This window comes from Gymnoscopelus microlampas, assembly GCF_963454915.1.
Source record: "Gymnoscopelus microlampas genome assembly, chromosome: 3".
Taxonomy (NCBI): Eukaryota; Metazoa; Chordata; class Actinopteri; order Myctophiformes; family Myctophidae; genus Gymnoscopelus; species Gymnoscopelus microlampas.
This window is the reverse complement of record NC_139940.1, coordinates 10,630,082-10,652,510: the sequence shown is the minus strand read 5'-3', so window position 1 is coordinate 10,652,510 and position 22,429 is coordinate 10,630,082. Positions and strand designations below refer to the sequence as shown.

The 22,429-nt window shown below is 42.9% G+C and overlaps 1 protein-coding gene across 1 annotated transcript; it reads right to left on the bottom strand.

Moving 5' to 3' along the window:
• Window positions 1–2,857: 2,857 nt before the first annotated feature.
• Window positions 2,858–20,602, bottom strand: colq (collagen-like tail subunit (single strand of homotrimer) of asymmetric acetylcholinesterase). The gene is made up of 17 exons (XM_084052123.1): window positions 20,457–20,602; window positions 18,021–18,130; window positions 15,772–15,891; window positions 14,797–14,841; window positions 14,545–14,571; window positions 12,282–12,353; window positions 11,932–11,994; window positions 11,547–11,573; window positions 11,377–11,421; window positions 10,986–11,021; window positions 9,944–10,024; window positions 9,506–9,602; window positions 7,810–7,940; window positions 7,207–7,326; window positions 6,511–6,637; window positions 5,374–5,476; window positions 2,858–4,998 (listed from the first exon to the last, which is right to left on the bottom strand). The coding sequence occupies exons 1-17, from the start codon at window positions 20,551–20,553 to the stop codon at window positions 4,929–4,931; spliced, it is 1,371 nt and encodes a 456-aa protein (XP_083908249.1). The 5' UTR covers window positions 20,554–20,602; the 3' UTR covers window positions 2,858–4,928.
• Between the last annotated feature and the right edge of the window lie 1,827 nt (window positions 20,603–22,429).

The window sequence follows — 22,429 nt, the reverse complement described above, 5'->3', positions numbered from 1 at the left end:
CAATGCAGTCCATGATGATGCCATGTTGTAGCCAACCCATCTGCACTGAACTAACCCCCGTTTTCACTTAAAAAAACCAATTATAATGTGGATTTTAAAGTACAGGGGTCAAAGTTATACCATTCATCATGGCGGTTTTCCTCGAGGGTAACTGGAGAACTGGGCACTTAAGAGAATCGGGCCTGTTTTCTCAGCAGAACAGGGCAATTGAGAGAAAAGCAGGTTCTGTTTGTTTTGCTTTTTTTGTGTGGGGGGGGGGGGGGGGGGTCATGGCCCATGCCCTGTTTTACCAGTTCTTCTCTGAGCATAGTGCCCAATTCACCTGTATCCATCATCAGAAGAAACAGAATTCTATATTCGTGGTTATTGTCTCGAGAGAGTATGTTTTACCCTCTGTCCGTCCGTCCGTCCGTGCGTCCGTCCGTTAGCAGCTAATCTCTGGCACCGTTGGCCCGGCCGCTGCGAAACTGCACGTACACTCCCTGGATGCCAAATTCAGATTCAAAATTTTCAGATTGGCCTGTTATAGCGCCACCAGGAGGCCGATATGTACAAAACACATTTATTGATACTACTCCTACAGATTAAATCTTGACAAGGAAGCAGCCCTTCTAACATCATCCGACTTACACGCAACTGTTATACGACTGACATACCACAGTGTTTACAGTAGATGTGATATTTGAATCTGATTTGCATGACTTTGACACCTAGTATGGTGTAATAGGGACAGATATAAACGCACACTGACAAATTGGAACACACCATCATGATCAGATGTGTTGAACCATTGGGGTGTAGCTTACACTCATTTTCAACACCCGTCTCTGGAAACTAGGACTATACAACAGACTATGAAGTAGCCAGTGTAGGCTATAGTCAGACAGAAATAGAAGTAAAATATATTAGTAAAATATATACTGTAGCACATATAAGTGGAGGAGAGTTGGCTGTCAAAGTTATTACAGTTGTGAATTATTCTTTTTCTTTTTCTTTCGTTCATCTTTTCATTTTCAGTTAGTATTAATTAGCTTTTAGAGCGGGTTTGCTAGTTTTTGAGAAGTTATTTTGAGAAAAGGCATAGTTATAGTTTAGTTTTGATTAGTTTTAGTGTTCAGGAGTGAGATTATAAAAAATAGCAAAAGTAGCCCATCTACAAGCTCACAATGTGCTGTGAGCTACAAGCTCCTGCAACTACACTACAGATTGGCTATTTTTGCTATTCTTTAAGAAAAATATTGGATATTGACAAAGGACATTTTCTGTATGATTTTAGTTTGTTTTATAAACACACAGTACAGTTTCAGTTAGTTTCTTTGTAAAGCCTGGTATTTATTTGGATTGTTTTCATTATTTGGTTAGTTTTAGTTAATTGGTAACTACAGTCTTTTGCAATTGTGGGGAGAGTGTTTTTGAGCTGTGTAGCCGCTCCTATAAGTGGGTTTGGGACCCATCCGTGGTGAAAGTTTTTCTTTCCGTCGTGAAAATTTGTCTTTCGCTGTACTGTGATTGGCTGATTGGTATTCAGACCCTTTCAGACCACTGGTTCTCAACGTGGAGTCCAGGGACCCCCAGGGGGGTCCTTGAGGGGGTTCCCGGGGGTCGTTCTATAGAACCCCATGACTTCTATAGAACCCCATGCTTTTTAGAGACACCAGGATGAGACTCATTTGTCTTCCAAGGATACTGGATTAAATCTGCTGTGTGTTTTCAGTTTAAAAACAAATAAATAGAATGTTGCCAGACATTCCTTGATTCATGGCGTCTGCCTCAAGAGCTTTCTGTTTCCGCTATTTCTGTGAGAGCATCCGAGAACTATATGGTCTCAGCAGCATCGGGATGAACCCTGCATATCCGGTGGCATTTTAGTACGGTACAGAGACATCTTTGCCACAAATCTGATTGGCCTGGTCAGGGGAATGCGTGTGATAGGATAAATACGCCTAGGTAAGCTTTTACTTGGGCTTCTCAGCAGGCAAATTGTCCTGATGTGATTTGGGAGAGAAATATGGCACGCTAATCGAGTTAGTGGCTCGTACCCTGCCTCAAACATCTCTCTCCTGTGTCCTTGGCTGGCTGCCATGTTTGCAGGCTCTCCCGATCTCGACTCGGGAGCACAGAGTCAGCTGTGAGCGGCTACACAGCGAGGGATATCTGAAAACCCTGCTGTCTCTAAAGAGCTCGACACAGCCAGTGGGAGTTCACCGCCTGGTCTCTTCACCACTTAGACTGACGCAGCACTTTGTGGGGAGCCGCTGACAGCGTTGTTATTCAGCTTGATGCATGTCTGCTTGGTTTTGCACACAGCGCACCCTCTGCCCAGACAAGAACATCAATAACATCTCAATCGTTGTCAGCCTGTCTCCTGCACAGATCCCAATCACTGTCGCTTTCCGTCCGCCCACGGACGAGAGGACTCGACTGCTGACAACCCTTTGAATAGAGTGCTTTCAGATCAGACCTTGTCAACTTGTGACCTATAGGGTCAAGCTTGTGATCCACTTTTGGGCCACGATGTGTGCTAATAGCCCTAGGGGTCACATGAATTGAACCACTTGAGCCCTATTCAAAAATCTTCAATAAGAGCCTACAAGATCACAACATAATGGCAATGTGGCATGTTGTGACACTTGTAAATCTTTCAAACCTTTAAAAAGTTGAACAATGTTGCCTATAATGACATGTCCGAAATAGGTACGGCAGGATGAAAGTGGTTAAAAATTGTGACACATTGGTCACATAATTGCCGATACCAAATGTCGTAAAAAAAACGAATGGCCAACATGTTGGTTTGGCTCTACTCTTGATCGAGAAACATACTGTATAAGAATGAGCAAGTTGCGTTGAATGGTTTGGTTCTCATTTTATTTGGCAATTTTATTTTTTGCCCTTTTCAAATTCTCCACAACTAGTATATAAAGTATGTCTGAGTAATGAAACAGATTTACATTTCACTGTCTGCAACACAGTGTGTACACTATATTCCATAAGCATTATGTTACCACATGCATCTTATGTTTTAACACTGTTGTGCGTACACAGTACAGGATACACTACAGCTGAATAGACCACATACGGAACATACAACGCAATGTGGAAAAGAAATAGACAGTATTCTGTATTTTTGGCTTGGTGTAGGGCTAGCACATGACACAATTGATCACGCAACCATCATACAAACAGCAGTACTGTGTGTTTTATATAAACAATACCTAGCTACACTAGTATGGTATTTAAGACACCTGCTTTTTTATTTCAAACTCATGAATGCAGTATCACAAACATGCAAGTACAGTTAACAGTAACAGTCATAACTTTGGATTGCATTTTCTGTACACCCACTACACATTATAACGCCTCACACCACACCACTCGTCTCAGTGTGGTTGAGGATAGCTTCTCCCTTGGCACGGCGACTTGTACAGTAGCTTATAGAAAGACGTCAGCTTATACCGGTATACAGTGTTCTTTCACACTATGGGTGTTCAAGACATAGCACACTACATCTACGTTGTTAAGTTTCAGTGTTGAGAGTTTCTCAGTTCCTGTATACTGTAAGACAGAAAGTCTAGATGAAGAGGTATTTACAGTCAGTAGTCGACCATAAAAACAGAATGTGGGCTTTTACACCGGAATTAACATTCCCCCCATTGTGTATATAGCAGCTATAAACTGTTTCCACTTTAACTGTGCCATGAGGAAATTAAGAATATAACAGTTTTAAGCCATTGCATACGGCATAAATCGTTTCTCAGTGAAGCACAGGGCGCTTGCGCACAACTGATGCTTGTGATCACAATGAGTTACTTGACCTGTGTGCCTCGGTGTGCAGTCACTGCACATTTCCATTTACACAGCGTACCAAAGAGGATACCTGGTGAAGCATGCCCAATGAGAGCTACATCTACCTTGGTTGGTTCCTGAGTAGTTCCATGGATATGTCAACGCCAAACCGACTTGACCATGTCCAGAATCTGAATGCTCCCTCCTCTCCCTGTCAAGAGCTGTACCATCACAGACTACTGGAGCCATGCCAGGCTCTTTGAAGCTCCCTAGCAGCCAAAGTGGGGATGAACGTAGCAGGGTAGCCCTGCCTGTAGCCCAGAAGCCTTAATGTAGATTTTTGGTTTCAAATTCAGATGGCTACATCACATTACCATACGGCCGTTTGGCAAATTCCAGCATTCAACAACCCAAGATGTAAACGTGATATTAAGAATACACAGTACAAAGCTTGTCATGGCAAAATGAAAGTATAGTGGTGATAGGGTTACATGCTCAGGTAGAGACAGCCTTTGCTGCAGGTCGTAGTGATCTCAGCCTCATGCAAACGCTGTGCATGGTCATTCACATTGCAGTAGAACAGACAGCACCATGGTTGCGGATGTCCTCCTACGGCTTTTGTCTATTTTCTTTTTTTTTAACAGTATTAAGTCAAGATGAGAAGACGTCCCATCCAGTGCAGCACATCTCTGCGGCGTCTTGCGAATCGATCGGTGCTTTAATGAACTCTGGTTGGCTGTGATACAGTACAACCACTGCCTCGTCCAGACGCCGGTTCTGGTCCTATTCAAGGTCAGGGAGAGGGGAGGCCAGGCACCGGTCCAGTGTGTTAAGACAGAGTGCAATCGTCCTGTGCGTTTCTTGTGAACAGTAGAGGGGGGGCGAGTCTCACAGATGGACTCTTGGAACCCTGGGAGCTGTACGTGGCATCTCAGCAGCAACACAGAGTAGTTTTATATAGAGATACATGTATGTGTGTGTGTGTGTGTGTGTCTGTGTGTGTGTGTTTCTTTTCTCATAGGTTCATTTGCTGCCACTTCCATCTGTGCCTCCTGTTTGTAGCATCGCTGTTCTTTTTTTTATTTGTTTGCATCTAAAAAAAATCCCTATTTTGGATGTTAGGCGACACTGTCCGAGGTGCCTCCTCATGTGAAGTACTTGCAGTTTGTAGAGTCAATGACACAGTACGGCGTGCACCTGAGACGGCCATATGACCTGCAGAACAACAGGAAATGAAACCCATAGATCATTCAAAAATGTCAACAGAATTCACAGATACTAGCTACTGCTAGGGTTGGGTTCCTGAACAAGAGGAACCGGAGGAACCGGATCCAACATTGAGGAACCGGAATCGGTTCCGTCACATTTGGAACCGTTTCCGGAACCGGTTTACAAACATGTAAAGGTCCATTTGGAACCCCCTATAGGAGTCGTTAAAGGTAACTGTTAAGGAATTGGAATCGTAAAGAGGTCATCGTTAAGAAACCGGAATCGTTGAAATCCTAAAGGATCCCAACCCTAGCTACTGGGAAATCCACAATGCGTAACATCATCAAGCAGGAATTATAGATCAGTGGTGCTTGTATTTACCCTGGAAGATATGAATTGCAGGTTTGGTAGCCAAAGTCCTTTCCATCGCACTCCTCAGCACCTTCGTAGCGGTAGCCATCTCCACAGTAGGCATGTTTACATTCTGTGGGAATTAGGATGGGATAGAGGATACAAGGATCAGTTTAGACGTCTGGCTGGAAAGAAAACAGACTCTCTGTTGGATAAAGCTGTCATTTATTTTACCTTTAAAGCGCTTAATTTACACTTAAGCATGATTCATACTTCATCGTTTGATGGGGTCGCTCGTGAAAAATAGTGGCGTGGCGTTGTTGTTAGATTGTAGATCGGCTGTTTTCGCTATTCATTTTTGTTTCACAATAGGGGAGCCACATACAGCCAGGCTATTTGGTGGTCCTTAGCATGGAAAAGTTTGGGAACGCCTGGTCTATGTCAAGGAGTGATTCCCTGCGACAGCAGGCGGAGTCGGTGTGAAAGGTTTGCGTAAAGCTCAACTTTTTTTTGCTGAGGTTTGCGGTGAGACAAAGCGGCGTCAAACAGAAGCTGGCTGTGGTCTGAACTAGACGTGAAGAAGGTGTACACATGAAGGCAGCACGAATGTCTAGGATGTTTTTGACACACTCAATTAGCGGAAATACACTTAGAGGAAAACTGTGCATATCACCGCTGTCGGGTAGAAACCAGCTATCTCCATTTAATACATCAGTGCTATTGAACACCCTTTAGGTCTGTGTGTGGGTTTTTTATTTTCTGAAAAGTTTATATTTTGGACATAGCTGGTTTCTGCCCGACAGCAGAGATATGCAAATCGCCACCCACTATGTCAGCATCGGACGCAAAAGGTACCTTGATAGGTACCTTATTTAATTCAGTCTGACCATGCCGCTTTCTATGCCAATATATTGTACAAAAATGTCCTTTCATTTTTGGTCAATCAGTAATTGGATAGTATGTGTTCCCGTTTCATTTTGTTTTGAATACTAGTGTCTGTGGTGTTTTGTAGTTGTTCATGTGTTTGTGTGTGTGTATAACCTTTTGAAAAAATTCAATATAAATATATTTGAATAGGAAACAGGAATAAAACATATCTCACATCACTGTCTGTGTGAATTGAGGCGTTATGGTAACATGGCCAGCTATGAAGCAGGGATGACTTACTGACACAACCATCGGTGACCACTCTGTTGCTGTCGTCACACTCCTCTCCGTTGGGGATCTGTACGATCCCGTCGCCGCAGTATCCTTCATCGTCTGGCGCGTTCTCCGTCGACTGGAACGGTGTTAACTGCAATGACAAAAACCCTCACACACTTAGGAAGCTTAAAAGGGAAATATAAAATGAAGAAACACAGCGTGGATAGCCACACTGTCACATACATTTTCACCTGTTATGAAATATCACAAAAAGATATAATGAACCATTATGAAAATTATCATCCTGAATGAAAATAATTAGGGATGTTCGATATTATCGGCCTCCCGATATTATCGGCCGATATTAGCATAAAAATCGATATCGGAAAATATCGGTATCGTTTTTTTTAAATTTTTTATATAATTTACAGTAGTTCTTACTGTATGGTGTGTGTGATATGAAATTTGAGCTTACCCTAATCATAATAATCCCCGCATATATCGGTATCGGTTGATATCGGTATCGGTAATTAAGAGTTTGACAATATCGGTATATCGGTTATCGGTAAAAAAGCCAATATCGGACAACCCTAAAAATAATAATAACAGTCATACTTGAAAATTAAATACAAATATCGTGTAAAGATGTAATTTACATAACATTTGAAAATAAATACACATCTGAATGAAAACAAGAATTAGAAACGTTTCAGGGCATACTTGTATTGGCATCCAGCCGTCGATGTCTTTAAAATAAAGGGATCTTTGATCTTTGCGGAAGGCAAATGCATTGTCTGTGTGGACACGTTCCAGTTCCTCTTCATTGCTCACCACAAATATCTGAGACAGAATTACATTTGTTATTAAAGCCACAAATTCAATATTTAGCGGCCCACCCATCTGACAACTGCTGATCGGCCTATCGGCTGCTGTGTTAAGTGGTCAGATGGGTGGGCCGGGTGCATTTTCAGAGCATGTAGAAAACTCATATTTTTTAAGGTTTTAATGAAAGAAATACTATGACTTTTTATTAATGTTGTATGTTATATGATCATTAGTGTTTTGCCAATTATTTGACAAACCGCAGGTGTAGAGGGAAAAAAGCAGTGGGTCTAGTAATAGGCCCCTGGGGGATTCTGGTCAACCAAGTATACAGGGTTTAAGTGGTTAAATCCTGTGTCACACCACTAAGCTAAATAATTCCATGCTGAATGCACCGGGACACAGAATGAGATTACACAAGGAGGGTAGGGTGTGGTGAACTACAAAGAGATATGACGACCAGGTCAGTTTAGATTGTAACAAGATGGCCGACTCGCTCACCGCTGGCACTTTGGGATAAGCTCCTCTGGAGCCGTGCTCATCAAAGGGAGAGGTGGCCAGAGAGTTACAGTTGCACCTTCCAGCGGGTCCGGGCAGACCCCGCTCCCCCTTTGGTCCAACCACATACAGTCCTGAAGCGGAAAAGAGAACATATCACACTCTGATTGATTGTACACAAGTGGTTTTGGGGGGCCGCCGACCCCAGGGGAAACAAAGAAAAACAATTCAAATATTAAATAAATAAATAAAAACATTATTGTGCCCAGTTTGACCACTTTAAACCTGGTGCCACTATTTTTGGCATGTCATTGTTGTAAAAAATGTATTCCAAACTTAGCAAAACATTTCCAAAATAGTGAAAATAGCATTAGCGGGAACCCTGGTAACTGGCGGGGCACTGCCAAACTGGCGTGAATATTCAATTATGGGGAAGGGCAGAGCTGGAGGTTTGCATCTAGTTGGACTGAAATTGCAAAAATCTGTCCCAAAATCTATCGTGACTTGTCTTGGTCTCGTCTCGAAAGACGAGAGACTTGACTTAGCCGTGCACCAGTAGACCTAAAAATAGCTCTGGTTGCAGTTATATAGAAACAAAAGACAAAAAGAGAAGCCAAGGCTTCCCTTGCATTAACAACAGAATATTGTTTAATAGCAGGGGTCACAAGAACAGATATAAATACCTCAATGTCTAAATAAACACTCCCAGGAGCAGTGTATCACACACATATCCATCTATCAAGAGGTCGGACCACTTAGTTTTATCTATTCAGAAACCTGAACAAGATGGCAGCTGTCACTTTGCTGATGTGGTGACATAATGTTAATCTGCAAGCAGCGTCAGGCCTTCTGTAAGTCAGTTTAAGGGTCATGATGTCATACCTTGAGAATCCTCCCTAGTGTATCATCTGTTTGTCCTTGTTAAGGTCAGGTTTCTCCAGTGCTAAATGCAAGTACTTGCGTGGCAATACTTATGCTCTGTGTCTAATGTGCTCTTCCTTTCGCTGATACGTGTGGTTCACTACTCTTCACGGCAGTAGTGTGCACACACAATCAGCTTTTCCCCCATGCAAACACTCCAAGACAAGAAAATGTGCAGAGCAACTGACAAGACGCTCTCAAGCGGAAACTCTCTGACCTTGCATCCTCACACAACCCTCAATCAGGATATTTACGTTGCAGCAAAATAGCCTCAAGTGTAAAGCCCTCAAGCAGTGGCTCTCAAAGAACATTGCATTGACTACAAGGTCTGGAGGGGTATTTTTAACAACACAACGGGATGTTATTTAATACAGCTTTAAGTGTTTCTCTGTCCACGTTCCTGACAGACCTTTACAAGACCACTTTTAGGTCCTGACCCGCAGGTTGACAAACATTGACCCAGAGGATGCAGGCAGTAGTAGAAGAGGCAACAACAGGATTTGTCTGTCTATCTGTCTGTATAGTGTATGTATGTGTGGTGTAATGTGTGTATGGTGTAATTCTGTTCTTCTGAAGCACTTTTACTTTGTACTGTAGTTTAAGCAATTATAAAGATCGTTATTTCCATTTGCCCTAATGAGGCGTAGACTGTGGCCACACTAGAACATGAACACACACAGCCAGTCTTTATAGTGCAGCTTCACCACCACCATAACTGTGATTTGTCCGGCTTTGTTCACAAACTGAATACATAGTACTGCAGCTGTCTTTTTTTTACCTGTGGCTGGCGAGCCTGGAGGACCTGGGTGTCCAATTGGTCCTTGAGGGCCTGATGGACCTATAGGTCCTATGCGTCCTGTGTCTCCCTTCGTTCCCTGAATAACACACACATCACATATTAATGCCATAAACCTGAGAGTGGATCAAAACGTCAAATGATCAAATCATAGGAATTCTATACAACAATACCACACTATATCACACACATATTTTTATTCTATATTTTATTTTGTCTTTATATTTATCTTCCAATTGAATTATCTTTCAGTGTTAAACCTTACTTCTATTGCAGCTCTATATATTTCTTGCTGCTGTAACAACACACGTTTCTCGACAGCCAGGGATTAGCCAATTTATGTTGTTACATTGATTACGTTACATTCTGTTCTGCAATTTACATTATCTTGTTTTACTCTTATAAATATGTCGTCCTTACCTGTTTGCCTCTCTTCCCCGGTCGCCCGGTGGGTCCTCTGTTTCCTGAGAGTCCAGGTTCTCCTTTTGGACCCATTTCACCCTAAACAACCCACCATAATGATAAATACACACTGTGCACATTTCTAAACAAACCAAAGTGTGTGTGTGTGTGTGTGTGTGTGTGTGTGTGTGTGTGTGTGTGTGTGTGTGTGTGTGTGTGTGTGTGTGTGTGTGTGTGTGTGTGTGTGTGTGTGTGTGTGTGTGTGTGTGTGTGTGTGTGTGTGTGTGTGTGGGGGGGGGTGTGTGCATTACTATCCTTGTGCGGACCCAGATTCCATAAATACTGTTAAGTAGTACCAGACCACCTGAGGGAAAAGGTCATTTGTATCTATCTATACAATTGGCAAGTGGCCTGTGGTGGCTGTGTGTCTGTTTGTGTGTCTGTGTGTCTGGGTCTGGGGTGGAGCTACAGGGTTGGCAGGTTTCCAGGTTTTGCGCGCCAAACAAGCAACCACTATGACGCAACCAACCCCTATGCAGCAACCAGTATGCAAACTAGACAGGAGGGCCGCGCAGCGGCCCGAACCTCTAGTGGGTTACAATTATTAAACGATTAAGGTTGGGGTTAGGTTTAGGATTCATGAATTTTGGCTTAGGTTTAGAGTTAGGGGTTAAGTTTATGGTTAGGGATAGGAATTTAGAGGTTCGGTGTGGTTAATATTAGGCTTTGGTTTGACCAGCAAGTGAAGTAAAATAAATGCATTTTTAAAAGACACATTGCTTTTGATGTACCCACAAGGATAGTTGTGTGTGTGTGTGTGTGTGTGTGTGTGTGTGTGTGTGTGTGTGTGTGTGTGTGTGTGTGTGTGTGTGTGTGTGTGTGTGTGTGTGTGTGTGTGTGTGTGTGTGTGTGTGTGTGTGTGTGTGTGTGCGTGCGTGCGTGCGTGCGTGCGTGCGTGCGTGCGTGCGTGCGTGCGTGCGTGCGTGCGTGCGTGCGTGAATATGTGCGTGTATATGTGTGTGTGTATATGTGTGTGGGATTGCTTGATCATTCTACTCACTTTCTGTCCAAGCATTCCTGGGAATCCCATTGTGCCCTGGGAGTAGGAAACAGTAAATAATATGTCAGATTTATATTGAAGACAATGTTCTTGTGAAACTCAAACCAGAAGTATTTGAATTGCCAATTAATGTAGTAAATATTATATTGAAATGATGTTATTTTTCTTCATATAATCATGTCTTATCTCATCAGTAATGTGAGACTTAAAGTTCTCTATGTGGAATAGCCAATTTATACTCCGGCGTACGCCGTAGTCCTGTGCCGAAAATAGACGATCTATAAGCTCACAACGCGTCGAAATGTGACGCGCTGTGAGCTTGTAGATCGGCTATTTCCGGCACACAACACCGCCATACGACAACATATAAATCAGGCAGAACTCTGCCCACCTTGTCCCCTTTCGTTCCAAACACACCACGGTCACCACGGGAGCCCTGATGGGGGACAAATCACAGTATGTTACCAGCAACAAACCTCTGACAGATCAGGAAATACAATGTCAATCTGATGGGCACTCATCATCGTCAATGACATGGTGATCATGAAGCCAGTCACCCACCTTTTCTCCTTTGTATCCTGTTAAGCCCTATAGAGTCAAAACCAAGCAGAAGAGTGAGTGAGGGTCATGTTTGGAGTCAAAGAAATATCTATCCTATGAACATAAATAATAATATGGATGCATATTTAGATGATATAAAAATCTACGGTTTCTATCCAGAGCATAGAAATAATTTAAAGCCACAAAGCAAGGTTTCTCAACCCCTGTGGACAGAACGAGGGACCTAAAATTGGGTCGTAAGTTATTTTCTGATAAGGATGGAGAGGGATCTTCTCTTATGTCATATACTGTACTGGCTTTAGACTTCATGGTCGGTGCCAAGAGACACTAATCTAACGTCATACTTCCATCACTGTCATCATCATCTTCTGGATTCTGCACCTACCTTGGGCCCGATTGGTCCTCTTGGTCCAGGCAATCCCATCAGGCCAGAGTCCCCTTTCTCACCCTGGACCAAACACATACAGTAGAATGGTTTCACTTTTAAAGCTCAAACACTAAACAAATGAACACTTTTAGGCACAGGTTTACAAGTGTCACATCATATCGTATCAGATCTTTTCACATTAGACCAGATCAGTTAAGCCTGAGTTATAGTTGATTGTGCGTTGTGTTGAACACTGAAAATACCGCAAACTCACAAGTCTCAATGCGTTGCAGTGCGGCGCGTTGTGAGCTTATAGAGCTGGTATTTTCAGTATAATATGTCTACATCATGACAGTGGACTTACTCACTTTGGGTCCATTTGGTCCGTTCCACCCAGCTGATCCCGGCTTCCCTGGGAGTCCTGGAGGACCTGTCCGACCCTGAACAGCAACATCAAAATGTTACCAACATAGCCATCATGCATGTCCTGTACATACGATATCACACACACACACACACACACACACACACACACACACACACACACACACACACACACACACACACACACACACACACACACACACACACACACACACACACACACACACACACACACACACACACACACACACACACACGTATGCAATCGATCATACATATACTGGATTTATTCCACACATACAGTATGTTCCACTTGCATATTCAGTTTATACACTGGTAGCATCTATGGACATGTATTTGTTGTATCCTGTGCAAATAGCATGCTACTTTATAGTTCAATGGCACTATTTTTCACTATCATTGGTTCTCAACGTTGGGTCTGGGGATTGAACAAGGGGTCCAAATGTACCCTTGCTGGTCTGTAACTCTGAGAGTGTACAAATGGAAACAAATGGACCCTGCAAGGGTCCATTTGGTTCCATTTGTACACTCTCAGAGTTAAATTAACACTGTGTTAAATTAACACTGTGTACACTTGGGAGCTAGGATCCATTTGAACCCCTGTTATCTTATCTCCTGGCACACAAGTTTGCAATAACATCATGTAACACTGATGCTACGGTACACTGTGCTGTGCTGCAGCCCAAACTGAAGCAACAGTCAGACGACTCACAGCAAACAATAACAGCGTGGCTCCCATGTGGATCTCTGACATAATACTGATGATGATGTCAGTATTTAATGACCAAGCATGGTCAATAAAATGTATTGACCATGCTTGGTCATTAATGCATCTATTTCATTCTGCACGTTGCATGATTCAGGGCATCGTGTTGTAAGTAAAAACTAGAGCAATGCTGTACTAATGACAATAAAGGCACATTGCACACAGCCTTTAGAATGTATTTCTGGCGTATCGATAATGTCATATTGTTGACATTTTGTCATCTCCAAAGTTTCAGCCCAATCTGAGCCCCATTGACTTCCATTATAATTAATGTTAATTAAGTTAAATATTTAAAAATATATAAAATAATTGTGCAAAAGACATTTGGTGCTGATTGATATACACACATACCCTCTTATAGATGGCAGGGAAACAACATTGTGACCAGCGCAACAGTCATAAAACTTTGTCCTTTTTCAGAACCCTCCCCCCCAGCAAAATGAACAAGTGCAAGACCTGCTGCTAGGCCTATGCCGGGTTTGACAAACCTGCCCACCCGCTGCAGCATTTGTCAGCCACAACAAGCATACTGTAGCTGCACATGTGGAGGCGGAATGACTTTAACGAGCCCTGTCACTTTGTTCTCTTTAATTAAATGATGGTCTGTATATAGAACAGGAGCCGGTGCTTGTGGGAAATAAAATGATTTATGGGCTCGGCTGGAAGCACTAAGCAAAATTGCTCGGCTGGTGCTGCGGGTTCCACTCGATCAGAGCAGCGCGCCACCGGAGCTCTCCCAGTGGGACTGTATTACTGGTTAACCACAATGACCAATCATTTAGGAGGTCACTTCTCTTATGACGGTCCCCATCCAACATGCTCCGCTGAATTCCCAATGAAGCTGGGGCGGATTCCAAATGAAGCTGGGAAGGGGACAGTCCCTGTTCCAATGACAGCGTGAGGGCCATCTTACGAGGGGGGGAGCTGGGTGTCTTTCAAAGGCTTGATGAGGGCGCTGTCACTGTTAGGCACTGGGCGCTGTCACTGTTAGGCACTGATTCTTCCTTCAACGTGGGGTGCGGGGACCAGCAGGGGTCCAAATGTACACTCGAGCAGATTGGGGTTCTAAAGTTAAAAATCATATCAGCCAGTGAACTCTAAGAAGCACTCAGCTCGCTTTTGTTCTTTTAAAAATCATATCAAATGGGCGTCCATGGCCAAATGCATATCAAACTGGGGGTCCTTGAAATGACAAAGGTTGAGGAGCACTGCTGTAAGGTCCCCTTCAAACAGAGGAGAGGTGAGGTACCCCCATCTGCCATCTCAGCAGCTCTGCAGTATCCTGTCAAGGTTGTACCTGCTTGCAATTTCATAATGTCCATGCACAGCAGAGCGCCGCTGGCAGCACTGTGACTTACAGCCACAGCCAGGGATAAGGCTCTGAGCTCTTTCTTTTTTTTTGTGTGTGAGTAAATCCACTTAGCGAAGAGGGAAGAGGAGTGATTAATGTAGACTCTCACCTTTTGTCCAGGTCTTCCAAGTTCTCCCTGACGGCAGGATGAGGGAGAGGAGGGGGAGAAACAGAAACAGTAGTCATGACAACTGCATTTCCCGGCTCACACTCAAACAAAAGCCCCTGCTGGAAGGATAACGTGTGGCTTTTGAAAATATAAATTCTATAACGGTCCAAACAGATTTGTGTATACAAGATTAGGTCCACTAGGATGATGGAAGACATCAGAAAATAACCACTAATCATTTCACAACGTTACCTTCTCTCCCTTGGGCCCTTCTATACCGGGTAAACCAGGTGGACCCTGATGAGAGGAAGAAACAAAAATAAAAGAGTTATCTAATCTTGCTTAATAGTCTCGTTTCCCACCACATCCACTGAGAAATTCACTGCTGTTCCCTGAAGCCCAATTCCCCCTGCAGTTTCAATTAGCTAAGGGCTGAGTGGCCGCTATTGATTTACCAAGTGCCTCGTGTGCCTCCCCTTGATATACTGATGCCCTGACTGCTGCAGTATATGATGCAGGTGGCCGTCTAATAGCCATGATTAAAGAGAAACACCAAATGGGCAAACCAAGCAAAAAATGCCGATAAGTGAAAATGCTTTTCGTTTACGAAACGTCAATGACTAGGCTCACCTTTTGAACCAAACGGATCGTCTATAACTTTCCCAGCGACCAAAGCACAGAAACACATGTCCCATTTACTCTGTTTGTGTGTGGTGGGCCATCGCTGGAATTTACGCGACTGAGTATGCCGTCCCATGCACAGACAAAACTCTTTGGGCTGTTTCTAAGAATGGTGTGCAGAGTACTGGCAGGCAGTGGAAAAAGGCTATTTGTGTCTGGGCTAAATCTGGCGCGTTAATGGGCTGCTGTGTTGCAGGGTGCCAAAGTGGACCCCCTTCCTACCCCCCCAATATCCCCATCATCCCCACCCCACCCACCCCGGGCTCCGGTCCTCCAACCATCCCTGACATGTCTCAAGTTGTTATAGGAGAGGGGGGGGGCGACACGTCCTGGAAGAACTAAGTCCTCTGACACCTGTAAGCAATGCAAATACAAAACGTCCACATGCTCAGGAACCAGTCAGTCAACATTGTCCTGATTTTGCAATATTTTAGATTTTGTCAATCTACGTCTTGTGTATTTTGGTGGTGGCTGCTTTGATGACCGAATTGGAAAAAGTTGAACCTTATCTTGTCAACTGTTTGGGGCGAGTGTTATGGTTCCTACCTCAGGTCCAGAGGGGCCGGCTGGGCCTGGGGGACCCGGGAGACACATAGCACCTTTCGTAGTGTCTTTCTTGTCGTCTCTGTCTGTAATATCTCCATGACCACTTGAAACGTTGTCATCCTGAAAAATAATCAATCAATACACGTTACAGTATGTAATGTTTCTCAGAACTTTGCCAAATGTTCATTTAGAAAGGAGAAAATCATTGCTATAGTATAGAGCGTTTTTTCTGTAACAGGGGTCTCTCTATCTCTCCAGCTCTTTAATAAACAATAAATACATTTCCAGGAGGTTCACCATTTTCATCCAATCAGGAGAGAGAATCCATTTATCCGCTTCAGTTTTTCTCGTGTTCCAGTTCCAAATCTGTCTGCCCATCTTTTTTTAATCAATTTCAATTGAACTTGTTTGACCCCTGTATCCGGTGTGAATTCTCTCTCCTGGTTGGATGAAATTGGTATTCCGACGTGTTAATGTATTTTCTGTTTACTAAAAAGCTGGAGAGATGGGGAGAACCCTGTTACTGAAGATATACTAGCAATGATTACTATCAGAAAATAGAGCTATTTAACAATTATTTTTAACACACACACACAAAATCATTTAGCATTTTGCCTTTTTCAACATCATCTTCATATATGGATCCTATACTGATGCCCATAGGACGATGCCATTTCTGTCTACATGCTGTCACTGTGTCTCGGAGGTGGACTGTGGATGGTTCGAAAATGTGCCTATCGATGACATCATCTGTGGTCATTTCAAACAAGAAAAACAAGAACAAGAAAAAAAATATTATAATTTATTTTACACATGGCTCTGCAGGAGGCTAGCCAGTGTGTGTGTGTCCGGAGCTAATCTTGCAAAGAGCTGGACCGATCAGTGCCAAAATGTGCGTACGCTGCTAGTTGGCCACAGAAATACCTCCACAATCTTTTCACGTTTTATACTTTTAAAAAAATATACTGGATAATAATTGGGAGTCAATGGGGCGCTGATCAGGCTGAAACCTTGCCAGAATTCTGAGTCATACGTCATAAGCACCTGGAATGTAGGAGTTGAGGCATTACATTTAGTTTGACTCGGTTCCACAGATAAATATTGTGACAATAGCAGATCTACAAGCTCGCGTTGCAAGCCATTGTGAGCTTGTAGATGAGTTAAACCAATTAAACCTTTTGCCTCTTTCTTATTTTATTTGACAATTTGACCAATGTTTGACCAGTTTTTTTAGGTATTAAAAAGGTCTTAAAAGTCCTTACATTGTCACTTCACTGTCATCTGGGGACCCCCCCCAAAAAAGATCATGTGGGGTCCCCCCTGGGGGTCCTGACCCACACAGGTTGATAACTACTGACATAGATGACTGACAGCACAGGGTGTTCACATGAAGTCTGAGATCCACCACACACTGGAGCCATGCTGCCATTTGGATCCCGGATCCACATGATTGATCTTTTATTGATGCAAGAACAATGGCTTGTATTTCAGCATGCAAACTTTCCAGGAAGTTAAAGGCTGGAGTTTCCATTTGCTCGGAATACCCACTAATGATGTCACTGGTAGGCAGGTTTCTGTGCTGTCCACAGTCCACCTCTGAGACACAGAGCGAGTAGACAGAAATGGTGCCATCTTATTATTAAGCATTAGTGAGGACCATGAAGACAATATTATCCCCAATAAGGGTCAACTTGCACGCAGCACAAGAATTTTAAAGCACTTTGTAAACTGTGTATTCTAAAATGTTATACAAATAATAAATATGCTTTTCTTCTTTTTTTTTATTATCACCCTTGCAGAGCACATGGGCACTTATGGGCACTGGTTCTCAACATGTCCAGGGACCCCCAGGAGTTTACTGTGTAGATTGGGGTCCCAGAGATTAAAACAAAAACTAAACAAAGGGATTAATGCATACAATATCAAACTGGGGGTCATTAAAAATGTAAAAGGTTGAGAATCACTTATGTCATAGGAAACCTACAGGGCCCTAGAAACGAAACATCACACTGGGACCCCCCACACATAAAACAGTAAAGATGTATCAACCGTGGCATGATCTTGGAGGGCCCTGTAATCCAGTGTGCCCTTGGAGTCTTATTATTAATGTTACCCGAGTGTGAGAGTATGTCTGCTTTTAGCCTGGGGACCAGAAAGAGAGAGAGATAGAGGCAGGTTGGATACCACCCAAGGACACATCAACAATCAGAACCCCTCCAACAAGGACAAGTCACATGACTTTGACTCACAAGAGCATGGCGGCGCCAAAGCGTAGGGGGTGGAGGGAAGAGGGGGGGCGGGGGAGGACTCAGTAAACAGCAGGGGCTGAAGCTCTTCTGCCGGTCCGGCTGCCTGAGAGCTGCGGTGACAGCGGACACATGGTCAGTCACGATGGGGCAATGATGTCAGCCAGGTGTCAAAACTGGGTGACAGATCACTTTGCAAGAGGTTACATCCATGCATATCGTTGCTACGTCGGGCAGAAGCCTCTAATCTCCATATTTGAACGTTATGTTTTTTTCGTAAAATACAATGTCCTAATTGATCATACTACAACGTCACACAAAAACGTCAAAAGTACCAGATCTGCAAGCTTGAAATGTGGCGCGAAGCGACGCGTTTTGAGCTTGTAGATCTGCTACTTTTGCAGTTTTTGAATTTGAATCCTGAAAAATAACAGTTCTGGACATATGAGGTTTCCACCTGACAGAGACGATATACTCATACACTGCACACATTCACACACATGCACCATAATGTCTTTATACTGTATATCTGTTATTATATTATGCTAATACTTTAACTACCTTATTTCAATGCCATTTTTTTTCTTTTAACCACGCCCCTCATGTATATTTTTATCCACTCATACTAGGAATATTTGACACTTCTGACACATTTCCCTGTTTACTTCCATCTCTATTCTTTTCCCCTTTCTTGAAAACTCCAATGATGGAGCCTGTATGACAAAGGATTTCACACACTTTTTTTGAAAAAATGTTAACACCTGTAAACCTGTGATGTGACAATAAAGTTGAAGTTGACATATACTGCACTGTGCACTGCACAGCATGCACATACAGTACAGTACTATATGGATATAATATTTGGAAGTAAGACCCATGCACACAGCACCCTCAAGGTGTGCCATGATGTCTAATGTATATACTGTACTTTGCATTTTTCTACTTAATTTCCCCCCTCTAGTCTCCTTAATTATTTCTTGCTATGTTTGCTGCTAGTGTTGAGACCAAATGCATAGTATTTTAATTTGTGTACTCGTATATAAGATATACAGGTATATAAGTAACATATAAGTAACAATAAAAGCTATATTAAGTAACAATACAAATCTTGAATCTTGAATGTCCTCGTAGCTGGTAGTGTACTTGCACACCTGCCGTATGTATTACAGTATATTACACTGGTACTCAACGTGGGGTCTGGGGACCACCAGGGGTCCAAATGGACCCTTGTCCAGTCTGTAACTCAGAGAGTGTACAAACATTTAACCAAATTTGTATACCAGTTGTACACTCTCAGAGTTAAATATAAACTGAGGATTTTACAGTGTTGATTGGGTGATAACACTTTTGTATAATTTGTATTTGTTTGTTTATTTTATTAATTTGTGGCCTAATCTATATCAATAGATGAATTTAAAAAGGTTGAGGATCAGTGGTATATTCTACACTCTGCTGTGCATTCTTTTCTATATTAATTGACCCGTGTACTTATCTCCTACAGCAACTTCCTGGCTGTTTCCGCACAGCGATCCCCTCATGCCTGATGTATAGACTTCACTTGCACAACACGGCGCGCAACAAAGTATAAATCTAAAAGGTCAACAACATATGACACTGTGCACATGCTTGAGACGTTCCTTCATGCACAGCAGAGAGGAGGAACTTGAGACAAAACACAGACAGACGGACAGATGGACGGACACAGGACGTGGATGAAGGTAACAGGTGCAAACTATCAAATCGTGACAGGCCGACAGAAGGGTTCCTGACGCTGGGTGCAGTGTCATGAAGAACCCCTGCCTGCACCTCCAGGACCAGCTGAGGAACTGTAGATGGCCTGGATATTTATAGACACCTCCACGGTTACCGGAAAATAAATAAAAACAAGTGTGTTTCTTTTTTTCTTCTGTTTCTTTTTTTTATATATAGTATATACGTATACTATGATGAATAGTGCAAATATCCCATCTACAACCTGTGAGTTTGTAGAAGGGATATTTTGAAATTTGGGAAGTTCAAACATGTTTAGACATTTCTGTAGAATGTTTGAAAATCTTGGCCTATAATGACATGCCCAAAAATTGGGATGCCAGGTTGAGAGTAGTTACGGACCATCATCATCAAACCAAATGATGATGACATGGTGACATGTCATCATTATCTCATTGCATCCATGCATGTCCTGCACCCTCCTATAATAATAATAATAATAATAATAATAATAGTAAATATAGGCACAAACACCTATCCTTGCATGTAGGTAAACAAACACACACACACAAGCATTCGCATCACACACGTACACACACGTGTACACACATACACATACACACACACACTCTCTCTCTCCCTCTAACACGCACACACATACTCTCTCTCCCTCTAACAGGCACACACACATACACACACACACACACACACACACACACACACACTTACCTGCTGGGAATGAAAGAATAGTGTCCAAGTAGGAGGCGTCCGCCAGGACATAACAGGACAACAGTGGAAGGTACAGTCCAAGCGTTAGAACAACCATGCTGCTGGAGATTCACGGCACACAGCACTCCACGCTCACTCCGACTCGTCTCCCGTTTCTTTACACAGGTTCTCCCCACACCCTCCCTCCCTCCCTCCCTTCTCGGTGTCCCTACGCCTTTAGGAGGAGGAGGAGGAGCAGCAGGAGAAGGAAAGGGGGGGGTATGCCAACCAATGCCCATTAAATCTTTCCTCTGCATCAGTGTGCGCTAAAATTACAGGAGTGAGCCTGCCAGCTGCTCCGCTCCGTGCCAATATTAGACCCTTACTACTGCAAGAGCCTTTGTTTCCAGTCCCACCCACAGGGAGAGTGGAAACACACACTAAGATCCCGGCACACTTCTGGGTAAACGTTATTGGCACCCTTGCTTTTTATAATGTGCTATGTCCTTTTTATAGTGTGCCATATATCTGTCAGTGGAAAAAACAACAACAAACTTGTTTCATGACGATGAAAACTGATGATGCTTACATACTTTTATGTGTTTGTTTTGCATGCTCTTAAAGCTCTCCGTGTCTTAGGTATCGATACTTAATGTTTTATGTCAACCACTTTGAATTGCCTTGTTGAAATGTGCTATACAAAAACTAATACAGTATTTTTACATACCCTGTACTCTGCGTGGTTCCGGACGCCAGATAGAAATTGCTTTTAGAATGCCTAATATCTCTTTGGTTGCATATTGTTGTGGTTGCATATTGTTGGCAGAAACCTTGTTCTGTATCTCCATATTTCAACTTTTTATGTTTCTTTCCGTAAATCAATGCGCTACTTCGTCACACAAGGTGTCGCCCAAAAGTAATGAAAATAGATGTGACACGTTGTGAGCTTGTAGACCGGCAACATTTTATAATATCATTATTTATTTTAATAATAAAAAAGGAACCGTTTTGGACATACAAGGTTTCCACCCGACAGCGCCGATATATCTTGCATGGTTGTTCACATCATGGCCATATTTTTCATGCAGCCCTTTACAGTATAAAGCTGTGTGCATGGGGGTATTGATTAGTCTTCTTGTGTGGTCTGTCCCACAAATTAATTAAATGTCTGCATTTCCTACGGGGGTAATTCTTGAATTCCTTGAACAGCTGTGAAGCACTGCTAAGAGATATTAGAGATTCTAGAACCAATGTCAATCTGTCATCATTGTGACAGTGGGTGGCGGGGGTGGCAGTGGCTCAGCGGTAGGGTGGCCGGGTAGAGTGAACTGGAAACCGCAAGATTCCCAGTTCGATCCCGGACTGGGGGGCTCCCCTAGAGCTAGTGTCGAAGTGTCCTTGAGCAAGACGCTGAACCCCTAATTGCTCCCGATGAGCAGGTTGGTGCCTTGCCAGTGTTAGTCATCCTGGGAGTGTCAGAAGGGATGAAGAAATTACAACTCTCTCAACAGCGCCTTCTCTCATACGGCCTTATCGCTGCAAAAAAAAAATATACTCTTATTTTGGAAGAAGAAAGAGGCCCCCACAATCAAACTCTGGCTCAACGAGATGACAGAATATTTACATTTAGAAAGAATCAGATTTATACTCAAAGACAAACTGAAATATTTTGAAAAGATTTGGAAGCCTTTAGTGTCCTTTCTTAAAGGTTGAAAGGCTAATCCTTGTGGATGACCCGTGTCGCACGTAATTTGGGGCAGCACTTCTGGGGAGGGGAAAGGGAGGCGGGGGGGGTCCCTTTGTTTTTTGCTTAAGTTTGAGTGTTTTCTTTTCATTTTACCTGTCATTTTGTGTATATGTTTGTTTGTTTTTGAAAAAAAGGAAGCAACCCATGTGTATGAACAGAGATGTATGGTCCTACCCTGTGCTTCACAATAAAAAAGATTTGAAACATACATGCACCATTTACCATTTATTTACCATTGTGTGGTGTG